This window comes from Montipora foliosa, chromosome 14, assembly GCF_036669935.1.
Source record: "Montipora foliosa isolate CH-2021 chromosome 14, ASM3666993v2, whole genome shotgun sequence".
Classification (NCBI taxonomy): Eukaryota; Metazoa; Cnidaria; class Anthozoa; order Scleractinia; family Acroporidae; genus Montipora; species Montipora foliosa.
The window spans coordinates 22,468,401-22,488,400 of NC_090882.1; the positions used below are offsets into that span (position 1 = coordinate 22,468,401).

A 20,000-nucleotide genomic window follows, 5' to 3' on the forward strand; every position below is an offset into this window, starting at 1 on the left:
TGCAGAAGACAAGGATTGACTGCATGCACTCCTGCAGTAACAAAGTCAGAGGACATAACAGGTTGCTTTTAAAACTTTGCTAAAAATGTTACTTTTATTCAAAAAGCTCGTCTTGTTGTTTAGACGAGAAGAAGAGAATAGCAGGGCACCGAAGAAAAGGATTAAAAGTCGACGATGACAATCAAAAAGTAGCTTAGTAATCATCATACCAAGTCTTTCGAGCGGTTTTCAATTGAGTGTCGAAAGTAATTAGCGAATTACTTTCGTTTTGCATCTACATCACTCAGTGATTGGTTCAAAGTTCTCGCGCCACTTTTTCAACCAATCAGGAGTGAAACTAAAACCAATCGTGGCTTGCGCGTGCACATTTTCCCGCCTTTTGTGCCGGCTACGTGTAATTATTTCGAGTTTTGATTGGTTAACTGGATAGTCTCCGTCCTTTTTGATCGGCCAAAGTAATTACTTTGGTTTTGGTTTTACGACACTCATTTCCACAGGTCTTTCTTTTAATTTATTACCAGAGAATTAATGTTTTAGAGCGAGTTTCAATCGACTGTCGTAAAACCAAAACCAAAGTAATTACTTTGGCCAAACAAAAAGGACGGAGCAAGCAATTCAACTTTAAACCCTATCGTGTGAAAATAAAGTTCTATATTTACAATGAAGAAGATAAAGAATTTGAAAACCCACTCACTTTGGAGCTACAACTCCAAGCCGCCCAGGTGGATAACATACAAATAAATCTAAATACTTAAAAGAAATACTTCACAGTCATCTTAAAATATATCATGACTTCTTTTCTTTACTAGAGCGAGTTTCAATCGAGTGTCGTTAAACCAAAACCAAAATAATTACTTTGGCCAAACAAAAAGGACGGAGACTATCCAGTAAACCAATCAAAACTCGAAGTAATTACACGTAGCCGACATAAAGCGCGGGAAAATGTGCACGCGCGAGCCAAATGAAAAAATGGCGCGAGAACTTTGAACCAATCACTGAGTGAAGTAAATGCAAAACCAAAGCAATTCGCTAATTACTTTCGAAAATCAATTGAAAACCGCTCTAATGGAGGGGACGTTTGACTGGTTAAAACACAAAAAATACACTCTTCAAAAGTGGTTGAATGTTTGTCTTAGTGACTCCACTGACCTTACTTCATTCAGAATCTTTGCTTAACTGGATACCTACTAATGTGAATATTGATAAATCTGAAACCAAAACAAACAAGCACTGGACCATTAAAGACACATAGGATAAGAGCTGTATGTTTTATAACTTCTCATTTACATGTAGCATGCTTTTACCAAGTGGTTAGGGCGCCAGACAAAAAATGCTTACAATCAGCTCTGACCAAAAGCTGAATTTCTTTTTGTGAAGAAGCCAATTCCTTAATTAACTGACTTGTGACATTCTTAAAGCCACCAAATTTTTAGGGAGTCGGGCTAGGTCAGAACAGCAGCTGTACAACCAAGACATATTCTGATTACACTAACACGAGACTTCAAGGTGAAAATAGGTTATTGTGGGCACGTCAGTCAGTTTGCTGAACAAACTGACCTCCGTTTACCTGAATTGGTTACAAACTGGACATCAGATAACACCGCCCGTGAAAATAGACAAAATATACTGCATTACTGTAGGAATAAACTAAGCAACAGTGCCGTGCCAGAGACGAAAAACCACTAAAAACCACCCTTTAGAAGTGGCCAAAAATATGTGGAAACGTATTCTTCATTTAATGCAACGGCACCAGACCCCAAGGAAAGGGTATATACTACTATACACGAGGAAAAATACGCAGACAGCGCAGTTCAAAAGTTAAGCATAAAGTTAAAGCATCAGCGACTGACAAACGTAGAGTGACGAAAAACTCCCGCCAAACTCCTAAATAGTCCTAACCTATCCCAGAGCCACCTACGGTCCTCTACGTCGTGCAGTCAGAATATTCAATTTCTGACTAACTCGTTCCCATGTCACTCGACCGTCAGAAATTAAACCTTTCATGACGCAAAGAATATTATGATCTTCAAAACTTTGATTATCATTAAGTTCATGTGTGATTTTCAATGGAATTAAACAACACTAATATTTCTTTGAATTACAATTACAAAGCAGGCAAAAATTACAGTAAAGGCTATACCATCTGGTAAATTGAAGATTTCCTTTGGTAAATCAGTAAAGTAGTGGTGTCTCAAAGCATCTGAGGCTGATATTCTGTTCTTGGGAATGCACTAAAAACAAGAATTTTTGTGAAATTCTCAGATTTTGTACAGCATTCTTAACCAAGAAATAAAGCCCTGATTAATGCGCTATTTATCCTTCTTCCGCTGACTGTGCTGTATTTTCTCCAGGGCATTTAAAACTATGGATAAACAGAGAAGAAGAAAGGCAAAACCAAGTTGATGGTACAGGATTGGACAATTAAGGGACACAGAGAAATACATGTAACTGGTAAAATGTGTGAGGCACTGCCTGTGCAGCTGTAAACATTGCATACAAAACAAGCCACACTTCTCTTGGACAGGTTTTATGGTCTTGCTGATTTTCGTACTAGATTACCAGGCTGCTTTGGTGAACTTGAGCAATGGCCATACCAGACATACATGTAGCATAGTCTCTTTTTTTGACTTGTCTATTGCTAGACAGTTAACAAATCCCTCGATCATCTGCAGAACACCCCCTCCCAGGCATTACTAATATAAAAAAAAAATTAGCCTTTGTCTAGCATCCTTAGTAACCTGAAAAATACTTGGCAATATATTAGAAAGTATCTACCTGAACCATTTCTGTCGCTAGAGATTCAGCTCCAGGAATAGACAACAACCTGTAGTACCAAAGGATAAACTACAGTGTCACAAGAATTTATTGCTGTCGTGAATCTGAAGTCGCGCAGGGATGGCGCAGGGATGGCGCAGTGGTGAGAGCACTCGCCTCCCACCAATGTGGCCAGGGTTCGATTCCCAGATCCGACATCATATGTGGGTTGCGTTTGTTGCTTCTCTATACTCTGCTCCGAGTGACTTTTCTCTGGGTACTCCGGTTTTCCCGTCTCCTCATTAAAACGAATATGATTTGATTTCATTTCATTTTTATACAGGACCCCACAAGCTATTCAACTTTAAACCCTATCGTGTGAAAATAAAGTTCTATATTAAATAATTCAGGGCTCGAAATTGCGACCAATACAGTCGCATTTGCGACTAAATTTTTCCCTTTGCGACTAAAATATCTCGAGAAGTCGCAAATTTGCGACTTGTTGTCACCTTCGCTCTTTCGAAACAAAAGGGTTAGCAGTTGCCACTTTGCTGCTACTTTTGCTAAAATAAATAAATGACAAAATTATTTTGTTTCTCGCTGTGAATTTCTGCGAAGATAGCGCAATTATAGAGTAATTTAGCTGCGATGTTACGTGCACAGCTCCATTCCTTCGATCATTCGCCATTTGTAGCGGTTTCTTTACACACAAGCATTGCGGGCTCATATTTTTTTGCTAAACCGCTGACAACACAATGCAGCGCGGCGATTTTGCGACTAAAATTTGCGAAATTGCAACTACATTTTCGTATCTTGTCGCAAAATTGCGACTGGATTTTTTCGTTAATTTCGAGCCCTGTAATATTTAAAATGAAGACGATAAAGAATTTGAAAACCCACTCACTTTGGTGCTACAACTCCAAGCCGCCGAGGTGGATAACATACAAATAAATCTAAATATGGAAATAAAAGAAATACTTCACAGTCATCTTAAAATATATCATGACTTCTTTTCTTTACTAGAGCGAGTTTCAATCGAGTGTCGTAAAACCAAAACCAAAATAATTACTTTGGCCAATCAAAAAGGACGGAGACAATCCAGTAAACCAATCAAAACTCGAAGCAATTACACGCAGGCGACACAAAGCGCGGGAAAATGTGCACGCGCAAGCCACGATTGGTTTGGTTTCACTTCTGATTGGTTGAAAACATGGCGCGAAAACTTTGAACCAATCACTGAGTGAAGTAATGCAAAACCAAAGTAATTAGCTAATTACTTTCGACACTCAATTGAAAACCGCTTTAATACCAATGTGAAACTCACGTTGAAAATGTCTTTGTCATAAATGTACTTGTCAAATCGTGTTTAAGCACATCTTTTTTTTATCTATTAAATGGTCTCTGTTTGCAATATCTAAAGGAACTCCTAGTGCATCGGAAAAAAACTAGGTCTTTACTTTCAAACAATCTAGACCTGCTGATGCAGCCAACTTGTAAAACCAAAACATACAGTGATTTAGCTCCTTCTCTTAAAGATGCGGAACACTGTTCCTTTCATTGGAAATACGACAGTCCAGTACAGCTTTGTTGTTTAAGAAAAAACTATTGACTTTCCTTTTTACTAAATTTATTGAGAGTAACTCTTTATTATATTCGTAATGTTTTTTTCTTAGATTCTAGTTGTCATCATAATGATTGTTGCTACCTTTTAATTTGTAAGTTCCATGATTGTACTTTGTAGTTTTAGCAATATATATTTTAAAGCGCCTCGAGCAAATAGTGGATGTGTGTGCTACATTATTATTATTATTAGTCTACAAACAGTTGTTTACGTTTCCTTTGTTGAAAACCATCAGATCACGAAGAAGTCATTTTTTTAAACTATATTATTATTATTATAATTATAATTATAAAAACCAAGTTGTCCGAACATATCTACCTGTGTTATACTCGGGTAATCTGGTCACTCCAGGCCACGTTTCTTCGGTTGCAGTGCCAGATATCTACAATTTGATAATAATTATAAATACAAAATAAGTATAATATTTCCACCAATCAATCAAAAATAAAATAGGATAATGACAAAGCTTTAAGTCTTACAAGTGTAAAACCTTTTATCGCAAAACATTTACCGGTAGTTAGAACCGGACCAACTATAGGACCCAGATGGTCAAACTAAAGTTCAGTTTAAAGTAATCTTCTAAAAGACACTTTCAATTTGCCAGAACTGACCAGCCAAATGGGGTATTTGGAAGGATTATCACTACAATGTCTTCAAGGATGATATATTCTCCTCCAGAAGAATGCAAGGGATTGTCATGCAAATGGCCGTATTTATACTAGAGGACGTCTAAGACGTCCAGACGCATTAAACGTCTGGCCGTAAGTGCGATTAATATAAATACGGGACGCACGCACATAACTAATCGACGGCTAGAAATCATATTCACAATTTTCTTCAAAAGATACTGAAATTTAATCACCAAAGAGACTGTGTGCACTTCATTGCTAAGTGCATCCCAGTTTAGTGCGTCTCGTCTTTATACTAGACGGCTTAGACGTCTGAGATGACTAAGACGTCTGTTAAGTACGTCGTTCAGACGCACTTAACTTGAGACGTTTAATTCGTCTGACGTTTAATGCGTCCACCTTATTTCCCGTTTTTATACTAGTCGTCTAAGACTTCTAAGATGTCTTAGACGTCTCAGACGTCCTCTAGTATAAATACGACCAATGTTCCTTCAAACATAACTTTGGTCTTTTAAAGAGCTGATTTTGAAACCATTTTAATCAAGCTAAAGATAAACAACTGTCAACTTTTAGTCAACTGTTACAAGACCACAATTATGATGAGTTGTTACAGTTTAGACCCTACTTATGTTTGAGAGATTTACAGGACAAAAAGCACGCATAAATAACTGCAAAAGTGCGGATTCAGATAGATATTTTGACCTACAGTGTATCTTGGGCTCTTCAAGACCTGTTTAAATACCTTCCATATCTTATTGAGTTGGTCAATAGTGTCTCTCATTCCAGGAAACAGAGCAATTCCTGTTATCATCTCCACAAATATACAGCCAGCACCCCTGAAAAACATTCACTATATTTTAATAATAAATAATAATATAATATTCAACAATTATACCATGAGTGCGCATTGGATATGAGATGGTAACCAGTCTTATATCCAACAAGCGCGAATGGAATAATTCTTTTATTGCATTCCTTTAACTCCAAAACTTTGGAAATACAAGTGAAAAAGCGAGAAAATCGGAGCAAAATCAAAAAAACTTGATGAGGATGCGATGTTGTGTAATACCTTGTGGTCAGACTGATGCAGGCTCCTCACAAAAACATTTCCTGCTGTTTCACATACTTTTAAACGTTAGAATCGATAAAAACTTTCCACCGAAAGGTTTTGTTTTTGCTTTATTCAAATACAAATTTCGCTTTCCGGTGAAAAAAATATATAGCTTAGCAACGCTTTAGCACAATCAATTGCCATAATTATAAGGTCAAACTGAAGCGGTCACCCCAAAACGCAGACTGCAGACTGTGCAGACCGTGCAGACCAGGGGTAAAATATGGCGTCACCCTCACTATTATTGAGAGCTAACCGTAAACAGGCTAACCTGAATGTTATTTAGGCCTAATTAGGCTAACCGAATGTTATTTAGGCCTAATTCTGGCTAACCGAATTTTCATTTTACAGACGGTCTGCAGAGTCTGCAGTCTGCGTTTTTCAGTGTCCCAAACTAAAGTATACGAGATAATAACCGAGATTGAGTGAACCAATCAGAGCCCAAAAGTGCATTAACCGAGGTTGAAAATTCAATAATTATCATTATTTTAAGGGGACAGAGTCTTTGAGTGGAGGCAGAGGTTCTTGACCCACTGACATCCCTGCATCCCAAACGTTTTTGCTCATGACAATGAAAAATCCATTATCTTGGAAACCTTGATAACCAAACTAGAAATGGTGGAATACTGGTAGCTAATAACTCCATATGCTTTCTTAATTTTGCTCGTGCTTTTGTGAACGAGAGAAGCAATGAAGACACATTCAGTTTGGTGACCCCTAAAGGAGCTGTTTTTTAAAGTGCCCCTTAATCCCTAAATATTTTTTTCGCTAAAATGAATCTTTGCATCTGTTCGAAACGCATTGCGGCCATTTTTTCATTTTTCCAACAAATCCTGCCATTTTATAGGCTTGGAAAGTTGGAAAAATCCAAGCATCTTTTGTTCACGACCGAGTCAGAAGGGGAGTGGGTCTATTCCTGAGTTGACGTCACAAACTGATTTACATTGAATTAACTCTTTGTAAACATGCATGCAAAGTAGATTGTGACGTCAAGTCAGGAATAGAGTCCCACTCCCCTTCTGACTCAGTCGTGAACAAAAGATGCTTGGATTTTCGCAACTTTCGAAGCCTATAAAATGGCAAGATTTGTTAGAAAAGGGAAAAAAAATGCAGCAATGCGTTCCAAACAGGTGCAAAGATTCACTATAGCGAAAAAAAATATTTTGGGCTTAGGGGCACTTTAAACAAGCCGGCACAGACTCAGTGTTCACTAAAACCCGTAAAATTCTTTACCACCTCTTTTGTGCCATCCATGGAAAAAACAAACAATGCCACACTTCAAAAGGATTGGTTTTCAGGCAGATTTTAAGCAATATTATTATGAACTAATAGACTGATAGTTTTTCCTTGGCTAAGTTACTAAAAATTATTAATAGGTGTGTAACTCACCAGATATCCAACGATGTTGTGTAATCCTTTGACCCTAAAAGAACATCTGGAGGTCTATACCTGACAAAAACATTCAACAGCAGGTCATTGCATGAACAAGGTTTTTAACAAACCTGACATGGCCGTCAATGCTAAACAAAGGATACAAAAAATAATATTTAATAAATTTATTCTTACCAGAGGGTGACAACTTCATGGGAATATGTGTGACTAGGAACAGATTTGGCACGGGCTAAACCTAATAAAAATGAAATAAATGCTTCCCAAATTAACTATTACTGTAAATCGATGATAAGGTAAATCCTACTGAACACAACTAGAATGGAGCTTGTGTCTCGTTTTAATGGGAAAAACAACAGTCTCAGTACAGTCATCTTCCAGCATTCCATACAACACGACCTTGAGGAAGGCTGTGAAGGAAACTAATACTACAAGCAGAGGGAAAACAATTAACTGACGAACAATGAATGAACTAAACGTTTGATCTTAACTCCATCTTTCATCACCCATGTATGGCTAGATTGTATTTCACGACGCATATTTGAATTCAAACCTTCTATGCATGCCTTTGCTTGGCTCAGATTGCAATCCCTCCAATAAAAAAATGCACAGATTATGCAACCTGGAAGTCAATAGTAATCTATCCCCCAAGTGCAGGAAGGCAACCAGCATCCAGGATTGGGGAAAAAAAAACCTTAGTTGCTTCCACGTTATAGTTACAAGGTTGATAGCAAACCTATATCTTTAGCTTCTGGGCATTAAAAAATTGAAAGAAAAAAATCGCAGAACTCACCAAAATCAGCCAATTTTAATTCTCCAATTTCATTGATTAACAAATTCTGAGGCTTTAAGTCCCTAAAAACATAAATGTATGGCCAACTGGTAAATCAACAAAATCAGGCTTTGTAGAGCTAGGGAAACCTTATGGAACTTGTGGGGCTGTGGATGGGATAGATACATGTAGTCACAGACAGAAGGGACACAGACATTTATTTTCTTCTCGTAGCTTGATAATGCTCTTTCAGCTACATGTATCTATAAATATATTTACCTGTGAAGAATTTTCCTGTCATGAATGTAAGTCAAGCCTCTTAACAGTTGAAACAAAAACAGCTGTAATCAACAAAGAGAAATTTGAAATGAGAACATTGCAGTGAGCATTGAATGGTACTGTTTACAAACTATACCTACAGCTACAAACCATAAAAAATAAATAAATAAATAAATAAATAAAGGGTTCCTCGTTGACTACAAATTTGGAAATTACTGCTTTCTTGGTTTTGAGACGATGCAGAGAATATTATTTAAAATGACATTTCTCACTTGAGCGAGGACTTAAAATTACAGCTGGTAACATTAAATGTAAGTGTGTGTGATATGACACTCAACCTTTCCTTGCCCTGATTTCAAGTTTCCAATTTAAGTTTTATGGAAAGCTAACACTACAAGTGAATTTGGTAAGAGAGGAATGTATAAAGTGAAATATTTAAGGGAAGGGACTTAAGTACACGCCACTTTTCACAAGTCATTCATTCAAAAACCTTTACTAATGCTACACTTAGGCCTCACTAGGCTAGGCCTAAGGTTAGCCAATTTGAAGGTTTTGGGTTGCTTTAGTATAAAATTATATAATTAGGTATAACAATGACCTGTAATAATTTTTATGAGTGGCCTGTGATTAAAAGTAACCCGAGAGTCTGACTTATAGATTTTACTCTGAGACTGGCTAAGGACAGCTGATTTTACTTGCCGATTGAGGGCGCTTCAGGTGTAAATGGGTTAAGAAGCAGGGGCCCGTTTCTCGAAAGTCCCGAAAAGTTTTCGCACCCGAAAGGCCATCTGCGAAATTGCGAACCCCTTGCTTTGGAAAGCCGATCTTTTAACTTGTTTTCAAGGTAACAAAAAGGAAAAATAACTGTGAAGTTTGACTAATTAAATGCTCTCCGTTCTTGAGCTACAAAGGGAATTGTGACACCCAAAAATGGCCCGTAAAGTTTCGGGACTTTCGAGAAACCGCCCCCAGGAGAAGATTTCAGAAAATGCACTATGCATAGGAAATCATATGAACACGAGTGCATTTAATGATTTATGGGCATGAGCCATAGGCGAGTGCAATTTGAGAACTTTCAAAACATCACGAGTGCATGACCATAAATCATGAAATGCATGAGCAGGTTCATACTATTTTTTATTTATTATATTCTCAACAAAATTACTCAAACGCGCTACTTTGTTCGTACTCGTATTCTTCCAGTTTTGGGTTTAGTTTTCTTTCAGTCACCCATGTTTGCCAGACATTCAACCACGTCTGTGTAGCTTTCAACGTGTTTTGGTTTTTCGCATTTTCTTTAAGTTGCTCAACGATGTTTTGGTTTGACAAAGCAAACCGACTGTCAGCCATTTTTTTCACTTTGGTGTTCACATTTGGCGCTTCCCCAGTGTTTCCTTAGCAACTTCTGTATTGCACTCTATAACTTGCATGGATGGCACTCTATAACCTATTTATGCATTCACCATTGCCCAATCAGAAACAAGATATTTTGTTAAGTGTATAATAAAATTAGGTAAAGACTTCTAAATTTGGAGATGATCCTTAAACTGCAGCAAAGAATTTAGCATTTGTTCAACATAATAAGATTTAATTATAGTAATATTACACTGTACTTGAAGTGTGGGTGCAAGTTATAGACAACATGGAGACCTTCTACAGACCTTGACGTTGCAAGAAGGAATTCCTCTTGGATGCTTTTCCAGGTAAACATTCAGATCTGTGTCCTATAATAAAATAAATTGTAGTCATGATTCAGTATAGCAAGGAGGTGACTTAGAAATATCTTGAAATACAAATTAAATTTTAACCCTACCACCATGAGTATTACTATTTCATTGTAAACCAAAGTAAAATGCTCAGAGATGTCTCCACAATACTATTATAACAGTTGAACGACACTTATCCAGACTCACAGGGACTGGGCTGAATAGTCCAGATAATCGAAAATATAAATATTAATGAGCCAAAAACAAAACTGAATACGTTAGTGAAGAGTAACAGTTAATCACGCAGGAATAAAGCATTATAATTACACGTATTACAAATCGTTGGTGGAACGAACCCTTTACAGTTGCCCAAAAATTATCTGCTACAGTGTACAAGTCTTTAGAATTAAAAAAAAAAACCTTTTTACTTGGTCTAAAATGCTGAAGTTCGAGCAGCTTGTTTTTGCAGATATTGGAGATTTGCTGATTGCTGACAATTAACGTACTCAGTTGTCTTATGACAAATTGGTTTCTTTTTCTCCTTTTTCTAATTGCAAAATAATTGACTGTTTATCTTTTATGGAGAAAATGGATCAGTTACGATATGTTTTGTGGACATGATGAATTCGTTTTGACGCGAATCTACCTCATGTTCTTCAAACCATGCTGATTGAGCTAATGGAGCGTGGAATTTCACAAAGCAACGGAGCAAATCTGAGCCAAACAGAGCACAGTGAATTGCACTGCATTGGTTATGGCACATGTGAGCATGAAACAAGTACAGATTTGGGTTTTCAAGTGAAAAAAAAAAAAAAAACAGTTTGAACCAGACTTTCATGTGATAATTTGAAGGAAAAATGTCTTGCTGTGGATCATAAAATATGATTAATTAATATGCATGAAAAACTGGGACCAGGGAAGGAAGTCCAGATAATCGAGGTTCAACTGCATAAGCATAATTCAAATCTTCCTACTTACCACAAATTCAAAGACAAACATGAGTGTATCTTTTGTGTGAATTATGTCATGTAATGTCACAATATTGGCATGCTTCAGCTCCTTTAATAGGGAAGCTGAAAGACGAAGGATACCAATGGTTTACCAAGGATTTTTAGCAAAATTAATTTTTAACAAGTCATAGACCTATTACAGGAATGGCCTGACGTTGCAGTGAAAGTTACACTAGCCCGGAGGGTGTAAGTGCAGATTGCATGTTGAAGGTTAGGGTAGCAGGTCATTGTTTTACCATAACTGAAACAACCCAAACCTTTACAAAGGTTGGGGGTTGCCGTATATGAGGATTCAGTTCTTCCCTGGCAGCACCCTTTTTGCGATGTTCTTTGCAAATAAAGTTGTTATAAATAAAAAAGGCAAAACCTTTCTGCTAAAACATTATTTTTCAGGCCTAATGTTAGCATTAGTAAAGGTTTGGCTTGTTTCAGCTATGGTGAAACAATAATCAACCTGCAACCCTAACTTGCAACCTGCAGTATACACCATGCAACACTAGCCTTATCGAATAAACTCACTGAGGTTCCACAGGAGTTGTACTAATGTGCGAGCCAGTGAGCCATGCAAGCCAATTGGCTGTGAGCCATGCGAGCCATGAATGCGAGTTGTGTGAGCCACGGCTGCGAGTCATGCGAACCATGCAAGTCAACATGCGAGTCACACAGTTATTCAAAGCTAACCGTTTTAAAATGGGTGCTTAGACTAAATAACTGTTTATCAGCGCTTTTTGAAATGGGCGCTTCGACTTAAATGCGAAATTCGCATAACTCCCAAGGCTCGTTGGCTTGCAGATCTAGCAGAGCCGTTCCACAGCCAGGGATTGCATATATTCTTACTTCTTGGTAAGGTCGAAGAAAATCCACAAGAATGTTCAATAAAAAAGCAACTAATGCAAGATCAAGTTTTAGTAGTCACCACTTTACTTTATGCCACAAGGATTTGAAACTGCAGAAATTACACCAAGGTAAACGACAACGGGTCTTTCAGCAGGTACTGAAAGTATTGTATTTTTAGTCACTTGGGATCAGTCTTCTTTAGAGCGGTTTTCAACTGAGTGTCGTAAAACAAATACCACAGTTACTGTAATAATATTACTTCAACCAATCACAGCAGCTGCAACAGCCGCAATGAACCAATCCAAATTTGTGGTACATGTACATGTAATAACTGAACATGACTCCCATTTTTGGCTTTTGGTAACCTGTTGGTCAACTGTCGGCCAACACGTTACCAACACGTTGCCGACAATCAGCTAACAGTCGGTCAGCAATATGATTTGGGAACTGTTCTTCACTTTTACCAAATTCGTAGCAATTCTGAAACAATATTGCTCAAAGCGCGCGGAAAATGGTGCATGCAATTGCGATTGTCATGGTTTTCCTTTTCATTGGTTGATTAACTGGCGTGAGATTTTTAGTGTAGCAATTACAATCACGCAATTACTTTCAACAGTCAATCAAAAATTGCTACATGTATATTTGGAGTTTTTTTGTAATCTCTGCTCCTGCAGAAGGAACCATGAAGCACAGGAAATGTCTAGGATCAACAGCGAACATAATGAATAATCACTTCAGACAGTACCTTCTCTGATGGCAGTGAAAGGTGCTCCTTCTTCTTCTTGTAATCTGATTTCTTTTAAAGCCACAATTTTTTTGTTTGCACTATTGAAAGATAATGACATAGGACAGTTATTGACGGCCAAGTATAATCATTGCTACCTTTTTCATTCGGTGTGCCCCAGGGGTCAATCCTTGGGCCCTTGCTGTTTATCATGATAGGGAGCTTACACATCAAGACGGCTGGAAGACTCCGGACGTCAGAATGACGAAAAATTGGTGCGCAAGACTGTGCATTCCCAATCTTACGTGACATTCTTTCGTTATTCTGCCATCCCGAGTCTTCCAGCCATCCTGTTGCGTAAGCTCGCTAATAATGATGCTGATGCAGTTCAACTGAACTTTAAATGGTTGGTTGCCTGAGCATTTCATGAAATTCAGCACTAATATTAAGTTTAAAGAACAAAATGATATATGAATTAAAATTAATCATATACTGAACTAGCTCAGTTGGTTAGAGTGTCGCACCGGTCACTGGTTCAAACCCTGTTGAAGTCCTGAATTTTTCAGGCTTCTCGACGCAATTGCTAAAACTGCGTCCATATCTGTGAGGATCATAGCTTTACTTGACTAAAATAAATAGGTTTAAGCACCTTGTCATCACAAAGAAAATAAATTAAAATTGTGCATACATCTGATAATCTGAATGGGTCGCAGATAATGCAGTTGCTTTAACTGAGACAGATCTTGGTGTTCATCTTTCCTCAAATTTATAGGCAGGTATGTTTTGCAGGTTGCAGGTTGAAATTTAATTATAACTGGAAAACTGCTGGCACTTAAAAGAAAGGTAAAGCGATAGGCTTACCGTGACTGTTACATGACGCTGTTTATGATAGACGGAATATATTTGCCGTAGGGTGAAGTTGCACATGTTTTTACCATGTGAAAGATACCAACTACTTTATGTAAGAACCCCTGATGAGTATATGGGTTATTAACTATTTTTAGTGCCAGTGGTTTTCCAGTTATAATTAAATTTCAACCTGCAACCTGCAAAACATACTTGCCGCAAATTTATCATGGAACGATCATATTGACTTAATTATAAAGTAAAGCAAGTAAGATGTTGGGTATCATCTACAATGTACAGAACATGTACCAATGAATGTGACCAAAACACTTTGTTGATTCTACATAAAAAATCATTGGTAAGTCCACAGTTGGACTATGAACCTCAAGTTTGGTCTAACTATACAAACGAAAAAATTATGGCCCTTGAGTGTGTTCAAAGTGTCACCAAACTTATTTTGAAATGTGATGTACATGTAACTTATCCAGAATAGATAAATTGGGTCTTTTGCCTCTATAATTTATTATTACAGCGATCCCCCTTTATATCAATAAATCAAAATTACTCAATCATGCACTGTCATTTTAGTATCAAACAAATTACCCATTCTATATCCTATCAGGGAGTTTTAGCGATGAAAAACAGCAATGGCAACAGCAATGCCACCAAACGCTATCATTAAATGAGTGAAAGAAATAATCATACTATGATACATCCAACATGCATTTTAGAACCTTTCCTTTCAACCCAGGTCCAATAATCTTAAAATCACCACATTAAAGGTTTTGATGACAACTTGACCTAGCAATTTCATTTTCTCATAATATTTACATTACTTCACAGGAGTCCGTGCCAATCTGGTTACAGGTTACTTTGTCAACATTCTACAATGCAAACAAAAAGTAAAATTGCAAGATACATCTTTACGTAATAACTGATCTCGTAAGTAACGTTTTTGCTGGCATTGCTGTCTTTACAAGATTCCTAAATTGTCAACTACTCCCCGTAAGCAAGTCATATTGATGCCTCAAAATGCAGCTGAAAGCATTAAAATAATTTCAACTTGCACTGGGTTTTTTTTTTGAGGAGAGCTCTACAGATGTGTCCATTGCAAGAGCTAACTGAAAGATATTTTAATTTAGCCCACAGAATTTGACCAAAACACAAACGTACATGTACAATATGAATTTCACTGACTTTTACAGTGAAAACGAAAAAAATAACTGGCTTTCTAAACAAGCCAACTTGAAGTTCCTTTTTTCTTATATCCAAATTCCCAAGGTCTCATGCATTGGATTCTAATGGTAACAGAAGACTGGAAATATTGTGGCTGCATTGCTCCATGACAGTTCAGCCATCATTACATGTACATACCTACATAATCCTTTGTATACTGTAGCATATGATCCCTCTCCAAGTTGTTCGAGCTTCTGGTATGAATCAAGGCAACCAAATGGAGGAGACAGGGGCTACAAAATAAATTATTTAAATGTAGCAACAAAGCAAGCTTGAGCTAGGTTCTTATTTTCTGAAGAAAAAGATCACATAGTAGGTGGCAGGGTAACTGTAAAGAACATCTCCCCTCAACCGACAGTCAGCCAACAGTTGGTGGACTGTCGCTAGGCTGTCAACCGACAGTTCGCCAACTTTTGGCCAACACTCGGCCGACAGCTTTATTTACTATTTGCTGAAAAGATAACTGCTTGTAGGCCATCTGTCGGCCGGCTAACAGCCAATAGTTGGTTGACAGTCGGTTAAGTGTTGGCAACCTGTCGGTAGTATGTCAGTAAATTGAGGACGATAATTCCCTTGAAAATTTTAAGATTACAGTATAAACCCCAGATAATTGCATTGAAAAGATAAAATAAAATTCAAAAAGTCTTTGACATTAATGCTATTTGCTGTTACTTCAGCATGATTTCTAGGCAATTTCCTTTCCAACGTTCACTTTGCGTCCCAGCCTATTCACCATTTTGGGATTTTACCTTTGTCCCAATCCCCCTCTGAATTTTGCAGGGTCCTTATGTCAATTTCATGCTCGTCTGTTTTTTTTTTCGTTTTCAGGGTGTTTTTATCATTGTTTTTATTGGTTATGTACTTTTGCAATCTTGGTGGCTCCTACAGGAGCTGTTTGTTTTTCAGAAGAGACAGCGTTACTCGTAGAAGCGGTCGTCAAACTTGAGTGGCAAAAGCTCTCCCTCTCACCGCATGTCAGTCATCACTGGCAGGTGTCGCCTAAGTCAGCTCCTTGACAGAGCCACCATGCATGTCTCACAATGCCAGATTGTAAGCGCGCCCATCGACGATTCTTATCTCTGCAATGGCGACACAATCTCAGAGGGTGCTGTGGGGGCAACTGGCTCTGGTGAAAGGCACTTGCCATGCTGCAGTTGTAATGTCCTTAAGGACTTGTAGGACCCTCCAGTACCTGGTGTGGATGGTGGCCATGCAGGCTGTGGGCGGTGTCTGACATTTGCAGACTGCAGACTGCAGACTAACCCTAAATCACTATTATTGCAAGCTAACCGTTTTAAAACGGGTTCTTAGACTTGAATAATGTTTATCAGCGCTATTTGAAATGGGTGCTTAGACTTGAGTAATGTTTATCAGCACTATTTGTAGGCAGTCTGCAGTCTGCAAATGTCAGACACCAGGCTGTGCCATGGGTGCTCGCATGAGTGGCAACTTTCTGTTGATGCTGCTGCTGCTGAAATTGTTAAGCTGTGCATTGGCGCAGTGTCTGTACCTCGGCCCTGACAGTTTTCACGCAAAAATGCACGAAAGCTTAACTTGTCGAGAAACAAAATCGTCCGCCAAATCTCTAAAAGTTCTATTCCTGATTTTTCTTTTTTTCCATCTGTCGCTCACCTGTTGGTAACCTGTTGGTAGTCTGTTGGTCAAGTGTCGGCCAAGTGTCGGCCGACTGTCAGTGGAGGGGAGATGTTCTTCACAATTACCGATAGCAGAAGGTAGTGGTATTCAGCCTTTGTCCCCAAAGCAGTCAGTCAGAAAAATCTTGAGTTTGCCCAGCCATGTGTGTTTGATTGGTGCAGAGTTGACAGCACAAAGATTGTGAATTTACCCAGCAATGCAGTTTTGATTGGTGCAGAAATTATTTGTACTATTTTGTCTGTTTTAGATAATAATTATTTTAGGTGATTAAAGAAAATCTACATTTATTTTAGATACCATTATAGCTCATTAATTTTTAGGTCATTTTTATAGATACCATGATTGTAGTTCATTTTAGGTAATTTTAGATCATTTAAGGTCATTCGATTCCTTGTAGTAACTATGTGACTGAAATGGCGGATCTCAATAGAAGAGAACCCAAATAATATAACTGTCATAATATTCAAATAGTAGTATTTACAACAAGTGGACGTAACAGACAGGAAAAAATGTCAGACAAGGAAGTTACATTTGAGGAACTAAAGTCATACACTGTAGTTTGATGACTGTGTGTTAGTAAGAGTTATCTGACTGTGTGAGAGTTCTTTGTCTTGCCTTAGACTTTTATCTCACAGAAAGCCTGGCAATAAACACAAAACTTACCAAAAAGGCCTTTCGCCTTAATAAAAACATCTTGTCTATACAATACACAAGAAACAATTAAGCCATGTACCTGAATGCTTTTAAAAAGCTTATTATTTCCTAAATGATAGTGATCATAGACAAACAAGAAAAGTGACATATTTAGTATACTTAGTATGCATAGACAAGAGGAAAGCAGGCACCACTTCAGAATTCTAGCTGCTAGCTCTTAAAACAATCATTCGGAAGTGCTTTTCTTCCTGAAGGCAAAAATAATTATTAAATTATATCTGATAAGATGAGCAAGCTACCATATCTTTTAGAGATGCTATCACACGAGACAGTCAAGACGGCTGGCATAAATAATTATACTGAAATGAAGCTGAAAAATAACTTGATTTCCTAAAAAGGTGTTTTTATAAAAATATGACTTCTCTGTATGTGGCACTACTTACATGTAAGGACACATTGCCTACTTTAAAAAAAAAAACATTGTGAAAAGTTTTCCCCAAAGCATTAAGTATTTAAGAGATTTGTTTTTACCCTCACAAAGATATAGTTCTCTTTAATTTATGCACACAGCATTACAAAATAATGTCACTGAAAATCACATTTGAATAATAATTAACATGAATTTCATCACTTCAAAGAATACTGTTTATAAATAAGTTTTGTTGCATCTGCAGATGTTACAAAATTATTCAAAACAAGGGGTAAATGTTCTGTTAATGGACTCCCCTTTTTGAGCTGACCGATCCGGAGAGGATGTTGTTTTGCTGTGACACCCATAAGTTGACATACTTTTACAAGTAATATACAGGACACTACAAGTTACTAACCACGCATTTCATTTTAATGGATATTACATGTATTATTAAGTTCTTCATGTACATGTAAGCTTAATTACTAGAATGAAAGAGAGAAATTACAACAGCACACTAATCATAATATTCAGTAGCAAGATTGTCAATGTTCAGTACATTACTAGAACAAAAAAAAAAGGTTTTATAAAATGAAGCATTTTTCTAGAGCACAGATTGGAACAATTTTCCTTCAAATCTATGACATAAATGCCTATATCCTGACACAAGTACATACTTGCTATTCTTACATGTATTCACCAAGACTCATTCTTCCAATTCAAGAATCACTTGGCAAAACATCACTCTGGCATAAATTGAGGTCAGAAACATCAGGCACAAAAAAAAGCCTATTAAAGATCACATGACACGTTCTTACAACAGAAGGAAGACATTTTCTAAATCTTCAATAAGAGGTGAACTATGATTAATAGATTTGACTAAAACAACAATTTACCAAGCTACAAGTAACTGCTGCGTTTTTTTCTCTTAATCAGAAAAGAAGCACAAACATACATGTAAAGGCGAACAAGAAAATGACAAATGAGAGTCAACAGCAAAAGTAAATTCTAAAATAGCCTACGCAGATTGTGCCAACCATAGGAAAGCAAGAAAAACCAATAAACAACAATGGCACAAACCTTGTTTAATATCCATGCAGAAATATAGTGGGGCAGTAAACAGAACCTTGGGACAGATTAGTTAAATCCTCGCAGCTATCTGAACAATTTAAGCAATTATTATTGTCTCTGTTAGACACCCGAAAAATTCAGGTGGTTTCAGCGCGATTAAAACCCATGACCTCTGCATTATGCACCGGTGCGATTCAAATCCAGTTGAAAGCCACTTGAATTTTTCAGCTCTTTTGTCTATGACAGACAATTTCTTAATCCCCAGTACAAGGATCACTTCTACAGACCTTTTGGCTATAACAGGTCTGCAATTCAAATATACATTTCTTTCATTAATTATTAACCCTTTCACTCCTGTAAAGGCCACTGAGACTTAAAGATTTTACTCTGTCTAACACCAGACGATTTTACTCGTCAATGGCGAACCCCACAGGAGTGAAAGGGTTAAGGAAGACATACAAAGTCATGTAGTTTTCAAGTGGACCTAGATGTTGTTAACCCATGAATTCACACCTAAAGTGTACCCAATTGATGAATAAAATCGTCTGGCGTTAGACAGAGTGAAATCTTAAAGTCTCACACTCCCGACAAAATAATGGTTTTAAAAAAAATCGGACCATGCCATGCTATTAGTTGTTTAACTTCATTAGATTATAAAAGTACGCTTCTAAAAATTATTACAAAACTAATTGTATCAGGTGAGTTTGCTATATGAAAACTGTATGCCCTCCAATGTCATGACACACCCTAAACTGCACACATACACGTATGTACATGTATAGCTTATTTTGCCCGCATATTGAGTCATCATCATCATCATCATCATCAATCTTTATTTAAACACGAAATGACATCATCTTACAATGGTCTGGTCTTTCTACAGGTACCGGAAAGCATTGTATTTTTGGTTCCTTGGGATTAGTCTTTATTTGGAGTTGTTTTGTTTTCTGTCTTTTGTTTCTTTTGTTTTACGTAACTTGTGCTCCGGTACCTGCAGAAGCTGCCCAATGGTCTTCCTACAACTACATTATGTGAATTGAGCCTAAATTACAGTAACTATACCAAACTATTGAAGTAAGAGAATAAAATGCAATAAAAAATTAGGAGTAAAAAGTTTGCGTAATTAAAGCGGTTACGTAAAAAATCTTTCACATTAAATGAATTTTCAAAATTGCTCAAATTGGGAGTCCCTATCTGGTGTCAAAGGGGATTTTCATTCCATAGAACAGATCCCCTGTAGTGTAGACTCCCTTTTGCAGACTCAGTTCTTGGTCTTGGGATATACCAATTTGATTG

At 37.3% G+C, this 20,000-nt stretch overlaps 1 protein-coding gene across 5 annotated transcripts in view; it reads right to left on the reverse strand.

The window, feature by feature from the left end:
- LOC137984355 (cyclin-dependent kinase 14-like) overlaps positions 1–20,000 on the reverse strand; it is a 31,837-nt gene that overhangs the window by 5,459 nt on the left and 6,378 nt on the right. For all 5 annotated transcript variants that reach the window (XR_011119118.1, XR_011119116.1, XR_011119117.1 and 2 more), the window contains exons 6-20: positions 15,053–15,147; positions 12,854–12,933; positions 11,240–11,334; positions 10,217–10,279; positions 8,556–8,617; positions 8,298–8,359; positions 7,682–7,742; positions 7,505–7,564; positions 5,747–5,840; positions 4,694–4,757; positions 3,659–3,707; positions 2,776–2,824; positions 2,141–2,231; positions 1,150–1,208; positions 1–31 (exon numbers count right to left, since the gene is read on the reverse strand). The exon at positions 1–31 is cut by the window's left edge. Coding sequence is in view for 2 of the 5 variants with exons in the window: in XM_068831510.1 (XP_068687611.1) it covers positions 1,156–1,208; positions 2,141–2,231; positions 2,776–2,824; positions 3,659–3,707; positions 4,694–4,757; positions 5,747–5,840; positions 7,505–7,564; positions 7,682–7,742; positions 8,298–8,359; positions 8,556–8,617; positions 10,217–10,279; positions 11,240–11,334; positions 12,854–12,933; positions 15,053–15,147 (978 nt within the window). In the remaining 3 variants the exon portion in view is untranslated. The remainder of the gene's footprint in view (positions 32–1,149; positions 1,209–2,140; positions 2,232–2,775; positions 2,825–3,658; positions 3,708–4,693; positions 4,758–5,746; positions 5,841–7,504; positions 7,565–7,681; positions 7,743–8,297; positions 8,360–8,555; positions 8,618–10,216; positions 10,280–11,239; positions 11,335–12,853; positions 12,934–15,052; positions 15,148–20,000) is intronic.